Source organism: Panthera tigris, chromosome E1, assembly GCF_018350195.1.
Source record: "Panthera tigris isolate Pti1 chromosome E1, P.tigris_Pti1_mat1.1, whole genome shotgun sequence".
Lineage (NCBI taxonomy): Eukaryota > Metazoa > Chordata > Mammalia > Carnivora > Felidae > Panthera > Panthera tigris.
Window position 1 is genome coordinate 45,423,802 of NC_056673.1, and position 23,059 is coordinate 45,446,860.

General features: G+C 36.2%; 1 protein-coding gene, 1 non-coding gene and 1 pseudogene across 12 annotated transcripts in view; 1 reads left to right on the forward strand and 2 right to left on the reverse strand.

Moving 5' to 3' along the window:
• Positions 1–23,059, forward strand: part of TANC2 (tetratricopeptide repeat, ankyrin repeat and coiled-coil containing 2) — a 361,352-nt gene that overhangs the window by 169,532 nt on the left and 168,761 nt on the right. For 8 of the 11 annotated variants that reach the window (XM_042967385.1, XM_042967388.1, XM_042967389.1 and 5 more), the window contains one exon: positions 21,003–21,113. The exons of the other annotated variants lie outside the window; for them this stretch is intronic. In XM_042967385.1, the coding sequence (XP_042823319.1) occupies positions 21,003–21,113 (111 nt within the window). The remainder of the gene's footprint in view (positions 1–21,002; positions 21,114–23,059) is intronic. 11 annotated transcript variants of the gene reach the window in all.
• On the reverse strand, positions 8,226–8,336 carry LOC122233820. Its single transcript, XR_006211552.1, has one exon. It is a non-coding gene; the product is annotated as a U6 spliceosomal RNA (small nuclear RNA).
• Positions 13,183–20,349, reverse strand: LOC122233673 (annotated as a pseudogene).

Sequence of the window (23,059 nt, forward strand, 5' to 3'; positions counted from 1 at the left end):
AATATTTAGGTTGTTTCTTTCATCTTTTTTTTAAGTTTATTTATTTATTTTGAGAGAGAGAGCAGGGGAGGGGCAGAGAGAGAAAGAGAGAGAATCCCAAGCAGGCTCTGTGCTGTCAGCATAGAGCCCAGTGAGGAGCTCTATCTCATAAAATGTGATACCATGACCTGAGCCGAAATCAAGATTCAGATGCTTAACCAGCTGAACTACCCAGGGGCCCCAGTTGTTTCTTTCATCTTAACCATTTTATTTTTCTCATTAGGTAGCACCATAAAAAGATTTATTATCTTTTGTTAGCTGTTTTTTAATTCCTGTCTTAAAAGGAGTCAGTATTGACAATTACTTTATAAATCTATTAATTCACTGTTTACATTTCAGGGGACATGGCCTGACCTAATTTATAATTTGAATCTATATAATAATAAAGTGTTTTATTGTGGATATTATTACCAAGCAATTCTACATGTATTTATAAAGAGCAAAATATTTTTTTTCTTGCCATGAGGCTTCCCTGAGAATTTGAAGCTCTGATTTAGTACATTTGAAATTGTATTAAAACTCCAAATTTAGAACTACTTGTTGTAATATATATACCTCCCTGCAGCCTACACTGAGATGCACAAACTCCACTAAAATCTATGAATAATTAATAATCAGTTTCTTTTTTAGAAATCTAAAAACAAAACAGATTAACTTTTTATTCCTTCACAGTTGTGGGAAAATGAATTTAGCAAAGTTTACAATTTAGACAGCATCAACAAAGAGTAAGCTTCAGGGAATTAAAGCTGAGAAACATGGAGCAGATCAGAAGACACAAAATACTGATTGGAATTTAAAATCCCAGGAGAGGTTTTTCAAGAAATGTGACTAAATAGAATTTACTTAAAACAGCTCTAACCAAACTGCTAAGGAATATGTTGTGTTATAGCAGTAGGAATATAAGACTGATTCTCCACTGTGCTTTTTTAGCTCATAGCACAATTTGACAAAGTAGAATGTTTAAAAGCAAGAAGAATGTAATTACTGCTACATAATGTGCAGATTAAAATTGATCGTAATAGAGATCTAGACTAAAAAGATTGCTGCTAAGTCTGTGGCAATAATGGTTGAAGATACATAACATAAAAGCTGTTGGGGGAGAAGGAAAATATCAGGATCGTCTGTCGACTGGGTGTATATTTTGGTTTTTCTTTGTGAACAATCCCTTCTCCACCCCATGAAAAAAGGGAAGGGAAGGATTAAACATTTATCTCTTACCAAATACCACATCGTCATTACTTTTTCAGAGAAAATTTCTCATTTTGTTTTTTTCTGTTTGCATCAGTTGTGTGGATTTGTGTGTGAATTGGTTTTCACCACAGGACTGATCCAAATATCCAGTATTAATGGATGTTCAAGTCAAGTGTAAGCAACTTATTTTCAAGACGTTTTCTGTGACATTATTCCACAGCTTTCAAATTTTGAAGGAACTTTGGAGATCATCTAGTTTAGAGTACGGTCTGTGGATTGGCACCAAGAGCATCACCTGGAGATATTTTGGAAGTGCAGATTCTTGGGCCCCCCACCAAACTACTGTATCAGAAACTTGAGGATGGAGTCCACCAATCTGCACTTCAACAAGCCCTCTAAGTGACTCTGATGCATGCTACAGTCTGACATTGACTTATCTAGACAACCCAGCTTCTTGGGAAGGTATTTTTCACCAGCTCGTTTCAAATAGAATTACACACTACTTGCTTTTGATATCAATTGGAAGGGGAACCGCAGGCAGTAGGTACCTTTGTGTTCTATCTAGAACAAAATGGCTATACTACGTAGATTAAGCTGCCTGGCTATTCTCTCTGTAGTTGAACAGACTGGGTATAAAGTTTAGAGGGCAAACAAAGTACGCTTTGGCCAGAGTTTGGCTGTAAAATGGATTTGCCTTGTAGGGAAGGACTGCAAAGTTCTTAATTACTTGAGCCTGCTTTACTTTAGAATTGGTAGGGAGTAACTGGACTTCCCATAAGAAAAGAAACAAAGAGACGTATCACTATTACCATAGGGGAAAGCAGAGACTTAGGTGACATTACCACCAGCATTTGACTCCATTAAGCCTCTTAAAGCTGAAAGTTTGGCACTTCTTTCTCAGTGAACAGGGCGACCTGTTATCGCTGTAGCTGATTTTATTCTTTCTTGTGTCAAAGAAAGGAAGGGAACCAAACATTAGAAGCTTAAAAAGGTTGATGACTGTTGGTCAAAAGTGACACCTTTTTTTTCTATCTTTTTCATTCTCTTTGTACCCTATGTATTATTTTCAGTTATCCTGAGATTAATATAATTTTTAAATGGACACTTACTCGACTTTAGTACACCTCATAATACAGATTGTGCTATGAAAATGTTACTATAACTTGCTCATTAAAAATTCTATTACTTATTTGAGAATAAGATAAAAGTGACTTCCTGGTAATGTTTATTATTAATAGCTATACTGCACTGACCATTTATGACAATAGCAAACTTTTTCTCAATGTAGATAATTTAGGCTTTGTTGGCTAACAGGTAAAATCAAGAATATTATGTAGGTATTTATATAACCACTTAAAATAACTTCTTGAAAAATTTAAAAGCCTTCTTAATTCATGGATCATAAAAAGTTAGATGGCCAGATTTGGCCCACAAGCCATATGACTTATGATATAGAGAGGATCCTTAGATATTCACCCTTCAAATTTTGAGATGGTATAAGTCAATGATTGTATCATATATTAATTATGCATTTCCACCTAATACGGTTAACATAATAAACTTGATTAATAAATTCTTTTTCTCCAGAACACTTAAAAAATATAAACATTAGTCCCTCTTTAAATTACCAAACATACCAAATTGCAGAGTTTAATTTTGTGATATTTTACATTAATGGGAAATCAGGAAAATTGGTTCTTGGAGGCTCTTCAAGATAACTTTTGAATACTGTGAAAGTATTATAGAAAGATTTGTAAATTTACATCAATTCATAAATAATAAATTCTTAAGAAATTGCTAGTGAGAGAAGAGGGGGAAAAAAAGAAAATACATGATAATATGAAGAGAAACTGGCTGTGTTTTATGAATACGTAGAAAAGTCAGCAGTTTGGAATCATGGAGTATTCAGGATTTCAGAACCTAAGTTACAATATCTTATTGCCCAGGAGGAGAGAGGTTTGGTGGACTCTTCTTTGTAGTATTTTGGAAAAATAACCCAGCATGAACCATTTACTTCAGCCAAATAGTATAGGGGCAAAATATGCATAAACAGGTGGCTAGGGCTAGACCTAACAATAAGTCATGAGAGGAAGTCTAGTTACTTGAGAAGAATGTGCTTTTAGAAGATCTGTCTGCCCATTCTTTCTTCTAGGTGATCTAATACATGCCCATGACTTGGAAATATCTTACGCTGATGTGAAGAACTCAGAACTCTCTTTTATGAGCTCCCAGTATTAACCAGTAAATCCAGCTGTCTTGTTGACAACTCCGCATAGATCAGGTTAAGGACTAGGTTTTGAGGAAGAGAAAAAGCCAGTTTTGATGCCTATCATAATGTCTTACATGTTAAAGCCGTCTGGGTGGCTCAGTAGTTAAGCATCCACCTCTTGATTTCAGCTCAGGTCATGATATCATGGTCCTGAGATTGAGCCCTGAGTTGGGTTCCATGCTGGGCGTGGAGCCTGCTTGAGGTTTTCTCTCTCCCTGTCCCTCTGCCCCTCCCCTGCTTTCGTGGGCATGCTCACACTCTCTTTCTTTCTCTCTTTATCTCAATCTCTCTCTCTCTCTGTAAAAAAAAGTAAAAATAAAGTTAGCCAAGGGCCGACTGAGTGGCTCCGTTATTTGAGCGTCCAACTCTTGATTTTGGCTCAGGTTATGATCTCGTGGTTCATGGGATTGAGCCCCCTTTGGGCTCTGCACTGACAGTGTGGAGCCTGCTTGGGATTCTCTTTGTCCCTCTCTGCCCCTCCCCTGTTCTCTCTTTCAAAATAAATATGTAAACTTTAAAAACTTAAAAAAAAATAGTTACCCAATAAATACTTAATGACTTAAAATTTTTCTAATGGGAGAAGCATTTGCTCTCTAATAGGTTTGTGTGTGTGTGTTTTAATGAAAAGTCAAAGTGTACAGAAAGGCTTAAAATGAAAAGCTATAGTCCCTAGCCTTACCCTTTCTCATTGCTAATTCCACTCCTCTAGGGGACAGTCACTTAAACACTTTTGGCTATTTCTTTTGGTAGTTAACACCATGTCTTTAGATTAGCATGCTTCTGCTGACATTTATTGATTAGTTTTAAAACATCTAATGAAACAGTAACTTTGTTTGCACTGCTTCTGCCTTTCCTCCCAACATAACTATGTCTCTGTTTTTTATTTTATTGATTATAGCCATAAATGGTTTATTGTTCACTTCTGTATTTCTTTTTTTTAATGTATGTTGGGAGACAGCACAAGTGGGGGAGGAGCAGAGAGAGAGGGAGACAGAGGATCCGAAGTGGGTTCTGTGCTGATAGCAGTGAGCCTGATGCGGGGCTCAAACTCATGAACGTGAGATTATGACCTGAGTCAAAGTTGGATGCTCAACCGACTGAGCCACCCAGCCATCCCTATTTCTATATGTCGTGTTCCATTAGGTATAAGGCACTACTTGATTTCCACTTTGTAAGAATATGTTAACACCCCTGCCCTACCTATCTTGCTTATCTCGGGCTGCTTTCAAGATTTTCTCTTTTTCTTTGGTTTTTAGCAGTTTGAGTACGATGAGCCTAATTTGTTTCTGTTCTATTTATCCTGAACTCCTCGATTATGAAACTTTCTGTCCTTTACAGATATGAGATATTTAGCCAATATTTCTTGAAAAATTTTATCTGCCTCGTTTCTCTTCTTCTGAGACTCTAATTACATATATGTTAAACCTTTGGATATCACCTCACAGGTCCGGAGGTGTTTTTTGTTTGTTTTGTTTTTGTTTTTATTTTATTTTAAATATTTTTTAATTTTTATTTTTGAGAGATAGAGAAATAGAATGTGAGCAGGAGAGGGGCAGAGAGAGAGGAAAACACAGAATCTGAAGCAGGCTCCAGGCTCTGCGCTGTAGGCACAGAGCCCAATGTGAGGCTCAAACTCACAAACTGCGAGATCATGACCTGAGCCAAAGTCAGTTGCTTAACCTACTGAGCCACCCACGTGCCCCAGTTTTGGTTTTTGTGTTTAATACTTGTTCTCTGTGGTCTTCAGATTGGGTAATTTTCATTCATTTATCTTCAAATTCACTGACTCTTCTGTCATTTTAAACTTTTGTTTAAAAGTTGTGTGTGTGTGTTTGTGTGTTTGTTTAAACTTTTTGTTTAAAAGTTGTTTGTGTGTGTGTGTGTGTGTGTGTGTGTGTCTGTGTGTATACATACATATATGTACATACTATTTACTGTCATTTAAATTGTCATATTTAAACATTTAAATACTGTTAGACCTATTCCGTGACTTTTAATTTTAGCTATTATGTTATTCAGTTCTAGAATTTGCATTTGGTTCTTTTTTACAGTTTCTGTAAAATCAGAGATTTTCTTGCCTTTTTTTAATTAAGATTATATATTCCTTTACTTCTCTGAAAATCATTATAATAGCTGCTTTAAGTTTCTTATCTGCTGATTACAGTATCTACAGTATTGCAGGGTTGGTCTCCATCTTTTCACTTGATAATGGGTCCTATTTTCCGGGTTCTTCATGTGATGAGTAATTCTGTGTCCTAAACATTTCATTTAGTAGATATTCTGGATTTTGTCATATTCCTTCAAAGAGCATCACTAATTTTTTTTCTTTTAGCAAGCAATTAACTTGGTTTGATTTAATGGAAAACTCTATCTTTTGGGCATCAGTTGAGTTCAGTTCAATTGTTTTATACTTAGCCAGTCTGTCCCATACAATGCATGGTTCAGCAATTAGCCAGAGGTTTGAGCAGAGTTTACACACAGAATTTTGGCTGCCTCCTTACAGCGCACACTCTCTCTCTTTCTCTCTCTCTTTTTTCTGGAAATCCTCTTCCCCTAACTTTTCAGTGACTGCTATTCCTACAAGCTCTGTCTTTTGATACTTTAGAGTAGAAAAACTGTTGGTTTTCTATTGGAGTTTTATTGACCCCATGCAGTGCTGTGGTCTGTTTTTAACCCAGAAGCTAAAAAATAAAAATAAAAATAATTTTTTAAAGAGAAACTCATCCAAATCTGTTTTTTGTTTGTTTTTGTGTTGTGTTTTTGTTTGTTTTGTTTTTTGTTTTTTGCAATTGTTAGCTCTCTTCCAGACTGTATTATGTTTAATCTCCAGGGCCTTGAGATAGTTGCTTTTTGTCCGTTGTCCAGAATTTAAAGTCACTCTGTGAGAGGGCCCATCTAGCAGAAGCTTACTTGGGTATACAGAAGCAGAACCTCCCTGGTAGGATTTTGAGATTTTTGTCTTCCACAATATTGAAAGTTTCCCAAGTTATTTGTTTCTAATCATAGAAATATTATCCATTGGGGAGCTGACATTTAGCTTTAGGACGAAATTCTATAAAAACTGACTTTAGTGTTCTTTTCCTTACACTTGTTCTTCCATGCCTATATATTATTCTGCTTTCTCTTTTCTACACATCCAGTGAGGTACATTATTAACATGACAGAAATTGTATGGAAAATGGATAGACTCTTAAGCAACACTGCTTCTGCCTCCATCTAACTGCCAGCCTTTTTTTTTTTTTCAAATCTTAAAGAACGTAATGTGGTGAATAGAACAATATGTTTTATTAGTTTAAAAACCAGGAGTGGGAGGAGACTTATAAAACCCCTAAGAAAAGAAAGACCTCTAAGCTAAGTCGGTGTCTACTTTTGCATATTTATAGATAACCTTCTGATGTGCAACCAAAAAGTAATGCAAACAGTTTATTTCTTTTTGTATTAAGGGAAGTCAGAATAAAAATTTCTGCTTTGATCTCTAACTCAGTGACTTGCCTGGTGGTGTGATAGTTCTGTCCTCCAGTTAACCCATGATCTACTTTCCATCAGACTAAGCAACTCATCTTTCCATACAGCTTCTTGTGTATGACCAGATGACTAATCAGCATGTTTTCAGCCATTATTGAAAACTGGTGCAAAATGGAAAACATCATTATATGTCATTCTCAAAACACTGTTCTCAGATGGTTATTCTTTTTTTAATGTTTATTTATTTATTTTGAGAGAGAGAGAAAGCGAGCAGGGGAGGAGCAGAGAGAGAAAGACTCTTAAGCAGGCTCCACGCTGCCAGTGCAGAGCCCGACATGGACTCAAACTCACAAACCGTGAGATCATGATCTGAGCTGAAACCAAAGAATCCATTGCCCAACTGAATGAGCCACCCTGGCATCTCTGAGATGACTATTCTATAGTCCTTGTCTTCAAGGAGCTTAGAATCTGGTAGACAAAAATAATAGAGGATAACAGAATTTAAACTTGAAATTTAAACCAGAATCTTGGACCCAATGTCATACAACATACTTTTAATTCAGTTTGTAAAACATTCAGAAACTAACCACTAGGTTTCTCATACTATAAGCACTTCTTCAACTTACTGTACCTTTCAACATCATACATACAAGAGGAACTGTACTAGTACTCTTGGGATAATACATATTCCACTAAAGAGAGTAACTTCATCTGTTAAATAAGAGCTATCCTTTTGGGTGCAGGGAGATAAGGAGGCAGAACTGAGGCAAGAAACATGAGTAGATTACTTCTTGAAGTTTGATGTCATAAATCACTGCCTCTAGATGCCGAACATTCTGGTCAGCATCTTGAAATTCACTTTGTCCATCTCCATGTTCCTCCATTGCCTATCACATCATCACCATCATCATCATATACTAATAACCACATCATCATCTAGTAGTGAGCACATTCTGTGAGCAAGGCACTATGCTCATTGTGTTACAAAGATGAGTTCATTTAAATCTTTACAATATCCTTGAGAGTTAAGTGGCATATTATCATTATGATTGCACAGACCACTTAGTTTAGAGATGTTCAAAGGTCTGTTGTGTGCATTGTGGTTGATCCATGAGTCTAAGATCCATATTTTAGTTTCATCTCCAGGGATAGCTCAGTCTATGTCCTTGAGTCGCACATTATGCTTCAGCTGCCTATTTCTAAAGGATAGTAAATATTAATATCTTCCATTTTAGCCTTATATACACATTACTCTTTTATTTTTTTTATGTAATGTTTCGCAAATTTGCGTATCATCCTTGCACAGGGGCCACATCCTAATCTTCTCTGTATGGTTCCAAGTTTTTAATATATGTGCTGGCAAAGCGAGCACTACACATTACTCTTTAAATGTAATCCTCAGGGCACCTGGGAGGCTCAGTCGGTTAAGCATCTGACTCCTGATTTCAGCTCAGGTCATGACTTCACGAAACCATGAGATTGAGCCCTGCGTGGGGCTCTGCATTTACCTAGCAGAGCCTGCTTGGGATTCTCTCTCTCTCTGCCCCTCCCCCACTCATATTCACTCTCTTTCTCTCTCAAAATACATGAATTAAAAAAATAAATATAAATGTAATCCTCATAACAACTCCTAAGAGATTGTGGCCCACACTTTAAAGATGCAGAATCTGGGGCCCCTGGGTGACTCAGTCAGTTAAGCATCCGACTCTTGATCTCTCAGCTCAAGTCTTCACCTCGGGATCATGAGTTCAAGCCCTGCATTGGGCTCCGCACTGGATATGAAGCCTATTTTAAAATAAATAAAATTAAAATTAAAATTAAAAAAAAAAAGATGCAGAATCCAAGCTTGGAAAAGTTGAATAATTTGTTCAAGACCACATAATATAGGTAGTGTGATGCGAGTCTCACTTGAAAGACCTCTTTTAATCACTGTGTTCTTTTCTTTATGCTACTATTTCTTTCCCCCTACTTTCTCATAGACATAGGTAAAAAGATATGAATTATAGATGTAATATTTCTGTCTCAAAGATACTAAAGAAAAAATATTTTTTCCTCTAATTTACAAGAGATAAGGTCATATCTACGAATTTTTAGAATATTTACATCTAACCTCATACTTTATAGTCCTACCACATGTCTGCTCTGTTATTGCATAAATTGCATATATAAATATGTATATTTTTAGTTACCTTTTACATTTTTTAGGAGAGGAGAGTCATTTAACAAGGGAAAAACTGTGGCTAACATTCAGATTCATGTTAGTGATGCTGCTGTTCTCAGGCATCATACTTTCTCTGTTCATGTAAAATGTTGCTCAGTGAGTTCACTTGCCACTCTTAGGATCTAAGTATCCCTTCAAAGGCCATATTTTATTTTATTTTCTTAAAATTAATTATTTATTTACTTATTTTAAGAGAGACAGAGCATGAACTGGGGAGGGGCAGAAAGAGAGGGAGAATCCCAAGCAGATTTTTTGCCACCAGTGTAGAGCCCAACGCTGGGCTTGATTGAACCCACGAAACTGTGAGATCATTACCTGAACCAAAATCAAGTTGTGGATGCTTAAGGGACTGAGCTACCCAGGCGCCCCTTGAAGGCCATATTTTAAAAAGAGAAGTCAGGGGCTCCTGGGCAGTTCAGTGGGTTAAACGTCTGACTTTGGCTTGGGTCATGAACTCGCGGCTGGTGGGTTTAAGCCCCATATCAGGCTCTGTGCTGACAGCTCAGAGCCTGGAGCCTGCTTTGGATCCTGTGTCTCTGTCTCTCTCTGCCCCCTCCCCTGCTCATGCTCTGCCTCTCTCTCTCTCTCTCTCTCTCTCTCTGTCAAAAATAAATAAACACTAAAAAAAAGAAGTCATTAGTCATTTTTAGCTGTTTTTTGTTAGCATTAATATTTTATATAAAATAAAATAATCGGAAAGGCCATAATGCTTTGAAACTTGAACAGAAGTAGGATTCTGATAATTTTTGGCTGCATTATTTTTGCTTCTTGTATTTTCCAATTTTCCTATGATAAAACATGTTTGTGTAATATTTTAAATTTAAATATAGTTATATTCCATAACTACTTTAAAATTCAGAGGTTGTGGGGCACTTGGCAGGCTTAGTTAGTAGAGCATGCAGCTCTTAATCTCGGGGTTGTGAGTTCGAGCCTCATGTTGGGTATAGAGATTACTTACATAAATAAACTTTAAAAAAATTCAGAAGTTTGCCTGACAAATGTATAGAATTGCTTATATCAGTAAACCAGTAATCACGCATAAGCCAGCACAGCAAAATTTTGAAATTTGGAACTCCTTTTTATATTATCAAAAACCTAGTGCTTCTTCAGATTTATAGAAATGAAATCTGGTATCCCTGATATTTGAGTATTGTGTTGGCATATTTATTTATTTATTTTTAAATGTTTATTTATTTTTGAGAGAAAGAGAGACAGAATGCAAGCTGGGGAGGGGCAGAGACAGAAGGAGACACAGAATCTGAAGCAGGCTCCAGGCCCTGAGTTGTCAGCACAGAGCTCGACGCAGGGCTCGAACTCACAGACTGTGAGATCGTGACCTGAGCCGAAGTCGGACACTCAACCAACTGAGCCACCTAGGTGCCCCTGTGTTAGCATATTTAAAAGGCTTTTCTGAACTCAAATTATTGATTTGTATATGCAAAATACAATATTACTAAATATTAAAATAGGTAATTGACATCCATATTGCCTTATTTTATCACATATACCTTGAGTTTGCCATTCACTGAAATAGATAATGTTTACACCATGAGTTGTAAGGTATAGTAATTTGCCTTTTTCTAATCATGTGTATGGGTAAACGAAGACTTAAATCCCAATTTCTTCTTGAAATGAGAATTTCTATTTAATTTATTCAAAATTGGTTGAAGTATGTCTTATAGTAATGTCCTAAAAGTTGTTGTGATCATTTTTGGAGTAACCATTTCTTTGGAGCACCATGTTGTCTCCATATTTATTGCTTGTATGGTCTGTCTGTATATCAATGTGTCTAGTATATCCTTTTGTGTAGCACAACATAGTTGCATAAAAATAGAAATTACATGGGAGGTTCAGACGTACTCTTGAGTTACCTTGGATACAGCTTAGAATCACCTATTTTCTTAGGTCTTCAGCATTAAATGGATGAAGGACACATATCGTGTACCTCCAAAGTATATGGATAAACATAACTAGTTAAGTCATTTAACAAATAATAGTATTTGCTCTGTGCCCTGCACTACTCTAAGCATTACTAAGACCGCAGCCATACATGAGACAAAGGTTCTGCCTTTTGTTAGCCACATTGTGAATGATAAACATCTGGAAAATGCAAATTAAAACAGCATGAGATACTTCTTCTTCCCACTATGATGGTGTAACCAGTCCTGGACTTGCCCTCCCACTAGAAAAAGCTGTTTTCAGACACTGGACAGTTGACAGTATGATAATGTGATCCCTGAAAGGAAGGTGGAGGGGACTAGGTGAACCCTGGCTTTTATCCTAAATGAGATAACTCAAACAGAGAATGATAGTCTTACTGACCTGAGGAAACAGATCAGAAATTTGGGGAAGCCAAGGCAACTGAAATTTACAGAGTACTGAAGAATAGGAAGCTAGCAGGAAGGGAACTACAAAATTCTGCAGAGGGGTCCTTTTGAATTGTTAACTTAATACTGAGTTGCACATAGGTGGGGTGAAGTTCCATGAGGCTGGAGAAAGAATAAATACCAGGGAGCTATAAACTGAATAATTCCTAGAGTTCCCACAGGAATGGGAGATTCTTGTTAAAAACCTGGAGCGTTCAGTAGAGATCCAAGAAGGTACACACTTTGATAGTAAGGCGAAGCTAGCAGTAGAGTAAAAAGCTACTCCAGACCTCCCTAAACAAAGCTTTAAGAAAAAGGCTTAAAAGGATCAGACTGATCTACCAGTGACTTAAATGCCTTGGTTCAGAAAGCAGCTGCGTAGCCTTCCTGACATTGACTTCCTCTGTTAATGCATCCTTCAAATATCCCTGAATGTGGAAGAGCTTGTACACAGCCTACGTGTCTTCTAGTGTTTCCCTTTTAACACAACTATATTCTTAACATATTTTGTTGAATATTTTTTATGGAAAATAAACCAGTCATTAAAGCTAGAAATTAAATGATTATAGTGTGATTATAATGATGATGATTTATATGTTTGTTTTATGAAAGTCTGAGTCTTTCAGGTGATTTATAGTGTGATTAACATTTATAATATCCATGAGTGCTTTTTAAAACTCACTTTTAAAATCATTTGTTTTATTAAAACTCTTATTTGTAATGCTTGCCTTTGCTTTGATTTTCTACTGTATACTGTTCATTTAGCAAATAATTATTAACCAGCTACCATATACAGACAGTATTCTAGGCACTATAATCTAAAGCATTATATTTGAATGAAAAAAAATATATAGATTTAGGCTAACTTTTGGTGACATATGTTCAGCTTATTTAAAAGAAAGAAGGCTAAATTTACACAGAATTTGCTGCTTTGTTCATTAGTTCTGTATCTTTCATGAATTTCCAAGCTATGATGTAGAATATAGCAAAGAATAATATGTTTTCACCAAAATTTATTCCCTTTCCTCCGCACACAAGTAAACTATATAGCCCAGCCTTTTGTGCAGGTAGGTGTGTTATGTGACTGAATTTTGAACAATAAGAATATAAATAATGTATACAAATTCCAGCTGGCTATAAAACCTTCACATATGCAATTCTTCCCCCCTTTGACCTCTGACCTCTGGTTTTTAGCTTGATGTGGAGAACCCACAAGAAAACTTGAGGCTTATCTTAGGATAAGGAGCTTCCTACTGAACACCCATATTGAGTGAGAACTCTATCGTGTTGTATTAAGCCACTGAGATTTTAGTTCTTGGCCTACCCTGTATAAGGAGGAAACATGATTGTACTGTGACTGTGTGGTGTATGTATGGGAGAGGACGGTTTTTACAAATACGTGAGTTGAGAGACTTGGGTCTTTCTCAACCAGTGTGTTGTGTACACCAGTTCGTTAAGACGAAAACACTGCTCTCTTCCTTTTGGTTCTGTTGCTGGCTCTTGTTCTTGAACCATTGGAAGGGCTGCTTTAATCTATATACTCTTAGATCCTATCTCGATCTCCCTATCAATCTGTATCCTTTCTTCCATCTCCCTGAAATAAAATACTTCCTCCCCTTCTCCATCTTTTCCACCTTTCCTTTTCTCTTTTCTAAATAATCAGGGGCAAATGTTGTTCAAGGTTTTCTTTCTGCACCATGTTTGATGAAGAGCATGATGAGACACCCTTCACATACTTGGAAGTGTGGTACACAATTTAGAAACTATGCCTGTTAGAACCCACTAAGCACCCATCACATGTAAGCACGACCTCTTGATTTACTGTCAGTTTAACAGAGTAATAAAGCTTTTCTGTATTGACATACCACACTTGTTTAAGGATACCACAATACCCTGCGTAGGTTCTTTGGAGGTTGTGTACTATGTATAACTGATGCGCTCTGTGCCTTTTTCCCCACCTTCTTTTTTTTTTTTTTTTTTTTTTTTTTGAGTTTAGCTTTTTTTTGAATATGTTACAAAGGAGGGATTAGTCAAAAAGACCAAAGCGCACGTCATCATCAGACTCCTCAGATTCTTCTTTCTTCACTTTCACTTTTCATCTTCTCAGCTAGGGCAGCCGTGGTGGAGGGGACAGGACCTCCTGCTGGTGCAGATGAGGCTCCCAGTGTTGATGTTGACCAGGGAGTTTGTAAAAAAGCCTGGCCAGAAAGGTTCAACCTTTACACCAGCTGTTTTAATGAGGGCCTTGATCTTACTACCATCCCTGACCTTCACCTCATCGTCATGCAGGATGAGGGCCAAGTAGATGCAGGTGAGCTCCCAAGGCAGAGGCCATGGTGCAAGCAAATGATGGGCGGATGCTGTCAGGCATGGTGCTAGTTGCTAGTTGAAGTGAGGTCCTAACTTCACCTTGGCCTTAGCTTCCTCAAAGGATTGAGCACCTTAGTGGCAGCTGAGGAAGGCCTTTTTCCCACTTTTGACTTCTGACCATGCCATCAGTGGCTGTTACAAGTATATAGAACTGGATTGGCCCTCCTGAAAAGATGGCAAAAAAAAAAAAAAAATGTTAAGAGGAGACTTCTCTGATTATCTAATCAAATAACTAGATCACCCAAATGACCATAAATCTATTCATATGAGAAGTCTTTTTTTTAGCTTATTTTCACCATTTATAACGGTTATCTCCTGAGTCTCTTATTATCTTTAATGCCTAACCAATATCTCAATTATGACTGAAGTAGCTTGTGCTTATTACCTAAAAATATTTCATCAGCTCTATTCCTTCATATTGGATACCAATTTAAATGCAACTGCATTTATAGTGTGATTATATACCACTCCCATCTCAACACAGAATGGAAGGAAAATAGAGACTTAAATTAGTTACCCAGTTGAGATGCAGTTTAGTACAGTGCATGTTTCTCAAGTTTCGTTCATTGGCATAGTGTCTTCATGATTTTTGCCATACTTACAACCAGACTTTTTTGCCTAATATTTTTGAACTCCATGCTTTTATTTAGATAAATTTACTTTAAAAGAAACTATATATTATTAGTCAAACTGGAAAGTCAGTATCACATGCTGTAACTATAATATTAACCAGAACATTAATTCTAGCTAAACACTTTACCTACAAATGGCACTGATACGGAAATCTTTTCCCTCCTTCTTAAAAAGAGGAATTAGCTGGGGCACATGGGTGGCTCAGTCAATTAACCATCTGACTCTTGATTTGAGCTCACGTCTTGATCTCAGAGGCATGAGTTCAAGCCCTATGCTGGGCTCTATGCTGGCTGTGGTGCCTACTTAAAAAAAAAAGAGAAAAAACGAAGAAAAAAACCCCAAAACAAGGAGGATTAGCTAGTATTAGTGTATTAAAATTTTCTTCTGGACCTATTTAGAAGGATGGAAACATAATTGAAAAAGAAATAACATTATCACCATTTCATTAGTCAGAATAAGCTAGACAGTGCTGTCATAACATCACCCTTAAAAATCTCAGTATTTAACACAATGAAGGTCTATTTCTAGTTTACCCAGCAAGCCTGGGCAACTCTCCAGGACAGCTGTTCTTTATATAGTGACCCAGCAATTCAAGCTGCTTCAATCTTGTATCTGTACCATCTCAACAGAAGACTTCTCTGATTTTTATGTCAGAGGAGGAGACAGACTATATCATGCAGGGCCTATGTCACCTGTGTTCTCATTTCATAAGCCAGAACCAGTCACATAGTCCTAAACTTCACAGGAGCTGGCAATTGCAGTCACCTCTTTGCCTAGAAAAGAATAGAAACTAGGATGTTGGTAGGCACTAGGACAGCCCACCATACTGTGTAATTCACTGCTATTTACTGCCAATTTTATAGATCATTTAAAATAATCTCCCGCTAAAATGAGTTCCATACCTTGAAGAACAATATTGTTAATGAAACTATAAAATTCTAATTCAAAAGACCTGGATATGGTTTTGTAATCTACCACTTAAATACTGTGATCTTGGGTAAGAGATCTTGTGGTTTCTATTTTCCCATCTACAACAGAGTTAATGTTTTCCTCATAGAAAAATCATGAAATTTGAGTGAGTTTAGGTAAAAATGTGAATAAAAGTATAAAATAAACTGTTATGTAAATTATAGCATCCTAAAATTTGGCATCCTCTTTTCTTCAAGGTGTTGCTTGTATCATTTAAGCACAATCATGAACAGTAATTAATTAAACCCAGCATTGAGTGGGGGTTAAGGAGGAGGAAATAAAGAGTGTCACAAATAGTATCTCTCCTTCTTCTCTCCCTGCCCCAGGCTTCCACTTCAGGAAATTCATGGTACCTAAAGGTTTATTTTCTAATGTTTAGGAGCTAAAATGTTACAAACATTCATATAAGATTCTGCCTGTGAAAGCTTTGTTAAAAACTGTTTAAAATACAGTTTTCCCTTTCCAGATCAAATTTCCACTGTTTTTCTCTAACTTCCTTAATAGTTCTACAGTTCAAACATTTTACTCCTGTGTTTTCCTCTAAGAGTTTTAGAATTTTAATTCTTACATTTAGGTATTTGATCCATTTTGAGTTAATTTTTTAATAGGGGGTAGATATGGATCCAACTTAATCCTTTTGCATGTAAATATCCAGTTTCCCAAAACCATTTATTGAAAAGACTATCCTTTCCCCATAAAATGGTCTTGGTATCTTTGTAAAATCATTTGACCACGAGGTTTATTTCTGTCTTTATGGCACAGTACCACACATTTTGATGATAGTACGCTTTATAGTAAATTTTGAAATAATGAGGTATAAGACCTCCAACTTTGTTCTTTTTAAGATTGGGTTGGCTATTCAGGTTTCCTGGAGATTCTATATGAATTTTAGTATGAATTTTTCTATTTCTGCAAAAAATGTCATTGGGACTTTTATTAGGATTGCATTGAATCTATAGATCACTTTGAGAAGTATTGCCATTTTGACAGTACTAGTCTTTGAATCCATGAACAAGAAATGTCTTTCCCTTTATGTGTGGCTTTAATTTCAGCAACAGTTTGTAGTTTTTCAGTGTACAAGTCTTAAGCTTCCTTGATTAAGTTTATTCCTAAGTATTCTTTTTGTTGCTATTTTAAATTGTTTTCTTAATTTCATTCTGGGATTGCTCATCGTTAGTATATTTTTATGTATTGACCTTGCAATTTTGCTCAGTTTGTTTTATTCTCAGTTTTATTGTAGAATCTTCATCTTCATTTAAGGAATGTCATCTGCAAACAGAGATAATTTTACTTATTCCTCTCTGACTGGATGCCTTGTATTTCTTTTTCTCCCTTATAGCTATAATCTTTTTGCTGTGCTCTCACATTTGACAATTAATTTGTCTTAGATTAATTTTACTGAATATGCTTTTTATTGTAAAACCAACTTTGTGGAAACAGCTTCTTGGTACTTTATGTTTGTTCTCATCTTAAATGTATCCTTCGGTTCTCATTTTCCTGATCCTGGCTTTGATTTGGTCTCCCTGCAGACCTATCTCCCATAACTATTTGAGTCTCGTGCCAGTTCCTTCCTAAAAATTCCCTTCTGCTTTGAAAACTTCATCGAAGACAAATACTTTAGTAGTTATTCAGTTACTTAAAATCCTTATTTTAATGCCTTTATACCTGCTTGGATTAGGTGTGCTGCAACATTGTCTACAACATTCCAGTTTACAGAGGCACCAACAGAGGCAGATTTTTCTCTTTCACCATTAACACGCCTTTGTGATATATCTGATTGTGTTTATTGCCCACCCCTTTGTCTCCTCCCCAAGGGATCTTGGGAGAATTAGTATAGAAAATACTGCTCTCCCTCTCCAAAATAGGCCCCACATGATGGATACTTATAACTTGGGACTCTTTAAAAAATAAACAAAACATAACACAACAGTTATACTGCTAAAATAGTGACTGGAAAAAAAATACAAAGCCTTAACTTGTACCATATACATTAATACTCCTAGAGATGAGGCCTTGATTTATATCTTATTACAGCTTTTTTCTTAGGAAAGCCCCTTTACTGATCTGCTATGATGAGGTATTTATAGATACTTTTCTTTAATCCAATATTCACAAACTTTAGCGTGTATCAGAATCATTGGAGGGCTAGCTAAACACAGAGTGCTGGGCCCCAACTTCCGCAGTTTCTGATTCAGCTGATCTGAGGTGGGGTCCGATCATTTCCATTTTTAACAAATTCCCAAATAATGCTCTGCTGCCGGTCAGCACATTTTGAGAACCAGTGATATAAATCATACTATGTAATTTTCTTTTTTTTTACACACGTACTTCTCATTGTCTAACCTAAGCCTTTTTGGTTTGGGTAGTCTGCCACCTTCTAAGTTATAACATGTTTTCTTCAATATTATTTCCTTCTCAATTAAAAAAAAAAAGTTGGTGATATCACTGTTGTTGTCATTCCCCTATGACACCTTAGAGGTCTTTGTTTTAACCCCCCTCCCAATACACACACAGTTCAGACTTTCCAAATCATGCTGAATGTGTGATGGTGGTGATGATGACAACAGCAAAAACAGTAATAAAAATAGCTAGCATTTACAGAGGATTTATTATGTGCTCACATTGTTCTGAGCATTTTATTTAATTAAAAATTTTTTTTTTCTCTGCGCTCTCTGCAGAGCCCAGCTTGGGGCTCAAACTCACGAACCATGTGATCATGACCTGAGCCGAAATCAGGAGTCAAATACTTAACTGACTGAGCCACCAAAGTGCCCCATGAGCATTTATTTTAATTAATTAGTATACTCCTTACAATTCCCCCATGGTACATGTAGGTAATGTTATTAAGTCCAAATAACTGATAGGAAACTTAGAGAAACATTCTCAGCTAGGAAAAAGTAGAAGAGATGGAATCTAACTTAAGCTTTCTGGTTTTAGGGCCCAGACCTTAATTCCTATGCTACCCAACCCCTCACTACTATACTACCATGTTCTGTCACAGTAAAATACCTGGTTTGGTTTTAGAATCCTCCTACCCATCTCATTTCAGCCACTTTTTTGAAAACTATCTGGTAAACCCTTTGGACACAGAATTTGTGTACCCAGCTGAATTCATCTTATATGTCATTTTTTTATGATGAAATATATTAAAATTCTAGGCTTCTGAGCAAAATATTGTGTCCAGTCTTCCAACCTGACCTTTTATGTTCTCCACTGAGTACTATTAAGACTATGGACAATGTGTCATACCTATATTGTACCTCCTGTGTTTGATTAACTTACAGATAGCACTAGGTTTTTTATAATTTGGACGAGAGCAACATTATAATCTACCTTAAAAAATCATGTAAAGTCATTATTACACATGTATAGTATCCCATGGATGACAATAGGTATGTAGGTAGGAAAGAAGAATCAAATGCCGTCTATGAGCTGTAAAGGTAACCTCAGTTGGAATTCCTGAGAAGGGAAAATCGAGATGTCACCCTGGCATTGAGCTTCACAGATCTCTAGGATCCTGCTTTAATCCCTTGACTCCACCTCATAATTCTTATACATTCCTCATACCCCCCCTTATACATTGCTCCTGCCATCCTTCAGTTTCTTCCTTACATATCTACCTTAAGTTGCTAATTTCTGTCTGTCTACTATTTTAATTATAAAAAATGTTATTAAGATTTTTAGATATATAGTATCCCTTGAGCAGGGACCAATGCTGTCTTTGTCAGAACTCAGCAGGTAAAATAGTATTCTGCTGCTATGATAAAATAAAATAATAAAATTCTAGTAAAGGACTTAATAGCTTTTAGAATTAAATTATAGTAATTTCTTCTATACAAATCAATACTGGATAAATAAAATGTTTCATTATTTTTGAATTGGTTGGTGAGATTATAATGAAAGAGACTCTAGTGGCTATTAGTAGCCTGCAGATCTGCATATATAAATCACTTGAGATCTTCATTTGTGATAGTGACTGTTAAAAATAGGCTCAATTATTACAGTTTTAGCAGAGGTGAGAGCTCTGCTATTCTAAAGCTTGCTTTTGGCAGAGAACCATACTGTTAGCACCCTTAGCTCTTGTTGCTATGGAGACAGTAACAAGATTTACTTTGTTTTTTAACATACACTTAAAATATACATACATATCTTAAGATTTAAAATGTGATTTAGTTGCCTGTAGGTTTTGAGTATTGGCACATTTCAAAAGTACTTTCTGTATTTTATTAATACTTCATTATTTTTATCCTCCAGAGAAAATAGAGAAGAATTCTGGCCAGTATAATGACGAAGTTTTATATTACTTTTTACAGGGTCTCTTAGGAATAACTTAGAATCCTCTGTGGATCAGTAATGGATGAGGATTTTGAAGAACATGCAGAAACTTTTGAAAAAAGTAATGTGATCTTAAGCACTCACATGTCTTGGACACCTATAGTTATGACATAAATAAAACACATACAACTCAATTTCAGATTCAACTGATACTTTTGAGCCAGTGTTCTGCTAAGCACTTTCGCCCTGTTGTACTTTATTTAATGGAACTCAGTTTGAGAGTACCAAACTAATCTTCATAATTTTAACTTTTAATGTATTAAAGTGATTATTTAAATGTATATCACTAGTGTTCCTTAACTCTTCCCCCAAAAATCAATAAATAGAATTTATACAAGCCTTTAATAAGTAAAACTTTCAATTTGTGAAGTATACTTTTTATTTCATTCTTTATAAGAATGAATGGATTCCATGGCATAGAATATTACTAATCCAGGGGAAGACCTTGTGATTCTATGTGTAACTAAATCACATTACTTTACCTGTAGCATCCGGTGTCAGACTGGCATGGCCTAGATAATACCTCGGTCCACTAGCAGTTTTGACTTTTTACCTTAAAAGCTGAGCAGTCAGGTGATTGATTTCCTTTTAAGCCAAGTAGATTAATCCTAGTTATGGTATTTATCACAACTGTTATAGTAGTTATTTCTGAATAAAGAAAACCTTTGATCACAATTATTATAAACAAATTTTAAAACTTAGCCCTATACTTTCCTCAGTTAATACTTGTATTTAATGGCAAAGGAAAATAAAAAGCTCTTTGCTTTATAGAGAGAAAGTAGCTAAAGGTAATAGATAGTTACAACTTAGGCTCACGGTTTTGAATATTAGATTTTAGCTCTTCCAGTTTGCAGTGACTTCGTAACAAGACCCATCTCCTCTATGAAGAATGCAGTTAATTTTTTTTTCTGGCACAAAAAACTAGGGTAACCTGATCTGAGTCTGACAGAGTGTGTCGTTCATTTAAGTGCTTCCATCTGTTGCCTGCTGTTCCCCTTACTCATGACCCCTCTGTGTTTCTCTCTTTCCCTTCTCTTTCCCTGTTTCTCTTTTCTTTTTCTTTCTTCCTTACTTTCTGTTTTCTTTTCTCTCTCTTTCTCCTTTTTCCCTGTCCCTCTCTCTCTGTCTCTTTTTTTGTCCTTAGCCCCTCTGAGGAAGGCAAAGTTTGTTGAGAGCCCACGAATTCCAGAATCCGAGCTTGGCTCACCAACCCTCGCTTCAGCTCAGAAACTGGACGTGGATGCATACTGTCCTGGTAAGCACGCATGCGAAGTGTCTGCTTTGACAGAGGGAGGTTCGGAGCAGGCCCGTCCAGCAGGGCAGTGTTTAGCATGTATATTATTCATAAAAACGTATCCGTAACCCCTTTTGCAACTGATCGCATATTTTCCATATTAGAACATAGTTTTTACTGAATATCCTTTTTGAATATTGATAGAATAATGAGTTAAGTGTGGAAAACCATTTCAAGGATAATTTTCAAAGGAATTAAAATAATTTTGGTAGATAGTTTTCAGGGTGATTTTTGTGATTTGAGATGCTTGAAGAAATACTGCTTTGGCCATGTGCAAACAAGAATATTAAAGATATGAATAAAAAGGTTCATTTAACACTAGCCCTTTATCTATGACCCACTTTTTCTAATCCCTATTGGATTTCTGGACAATTACAAAAAATAGTTGTGATGTTGGAAACATTAAACTTAAATTAGAAAAGAAACCTTATAGGTTCCCAATTTGGACTCCTGGACATTCGCTTTTAGAAATACCTCTTCTCATGAATGGCCTGTGGGCTGTGAGCACGTGTGGGAGTTCACTAAAACCCTTCTCTTGTGGGAGCCAGGCTGAGACAGAGTCATTATCAATGCCTAGATTCTTACAAACCAAGATGAGTTGCCTGGCAACATCCTTTACACTCACTCTACAGTGAGTCTATAGAGATGTGTCAGAAATGTTCAAAGATCTAGTTGAGGATACAGACCAGAGCTTTAGTAGAGGGCCTTAGAAGACTTGGTTTTAGGTCTTTTGTTTATTCCTGCTCATTAAAATTGATGCTAAACCACAGAGAATGAAACCACTACATATTTACAGCATTAGGGGTCAGCAGAATAAAATAATTTTTAGTTCTAGGGAATGTGTCAATAGCTCTAATCTGAAATGTCTGGATAATAGAGCTCTGAAGTCAGATGAGACATGTTTCCAAAAAAAAAAAAAAAAAAGACTAGGCGAAAACCTGGGCCAAACTTAATCAGAGAAATTGATTGTATGAATCAGTTTTCAATATTGAAACACCTTGGGGATTTTACTTTGAGGCTGCAGAATCCTGGGCTTCATCCACTGTTGTAGAGGACTGTTTTTAAAACAAGCACGGTTATATATTAAGAACCAGCTTTTCTGTTTCTAAAAGGAACAGAATAGCTCTTTAAATGGCACGGTAGCACATTGTCAAAAGAATCTTTTTCATGTTTTGAGGTACTGTCACACTGCCTGGGCAGTGGAATAGTGTGCTTTGCATTTCTTCATGCAAATTTTAGTGCAATAAACTAAATAAATGTACTAATTCCCTATCCCTGCCTTGAGTTTTGGCAGAGAAACCGTCAGAGGCCTTTTCTTTTCCAGATTTGCAAGTCAGAATGTCAGGGAGACTAATCTTTCACTTCCTGAGTGCCTATCTGACATCTTTAATCTAATGTAGCTATTATCGGCAGAAGGCAAGGTAGTTGCTGTTTGTGGCAATGCCAGTGCTGAATCACTATGAAAAATCTTATCCACGTTATTATTTATGTATGTTTCCCACAAATATGAATCTTTGCTGAATTGGAATTGAACCAAACTAAACCTCAGTTTAGATTTTCAGAAAGCCGGGAAGAAGCTAACACATGTGCCAAAGTGTTAAATGCCATGCTCCTCGTTCTCTCCATTTCTTATCTGAAAGGTTTAAAGCACAGAAACTTCTTACTCTTTTACTCTTTTATAATAAAGTTATTAAACTCTCTGAAAATAAGTTTCTACTGAGATAAGATTAGTGACCTGGGCGTTGAAGCTATTACCTTCTTCATGTACCAATACTTCACAATAACCAGATGAGTCCAGTATACTCACAAAGCAAACAAACAATCCATTCTTCTTTAATTTCTCTTACGTAGGATATGTTAACAGAACAGAGATATTTTATTGTACACTTATATTTGTATCATGCAGT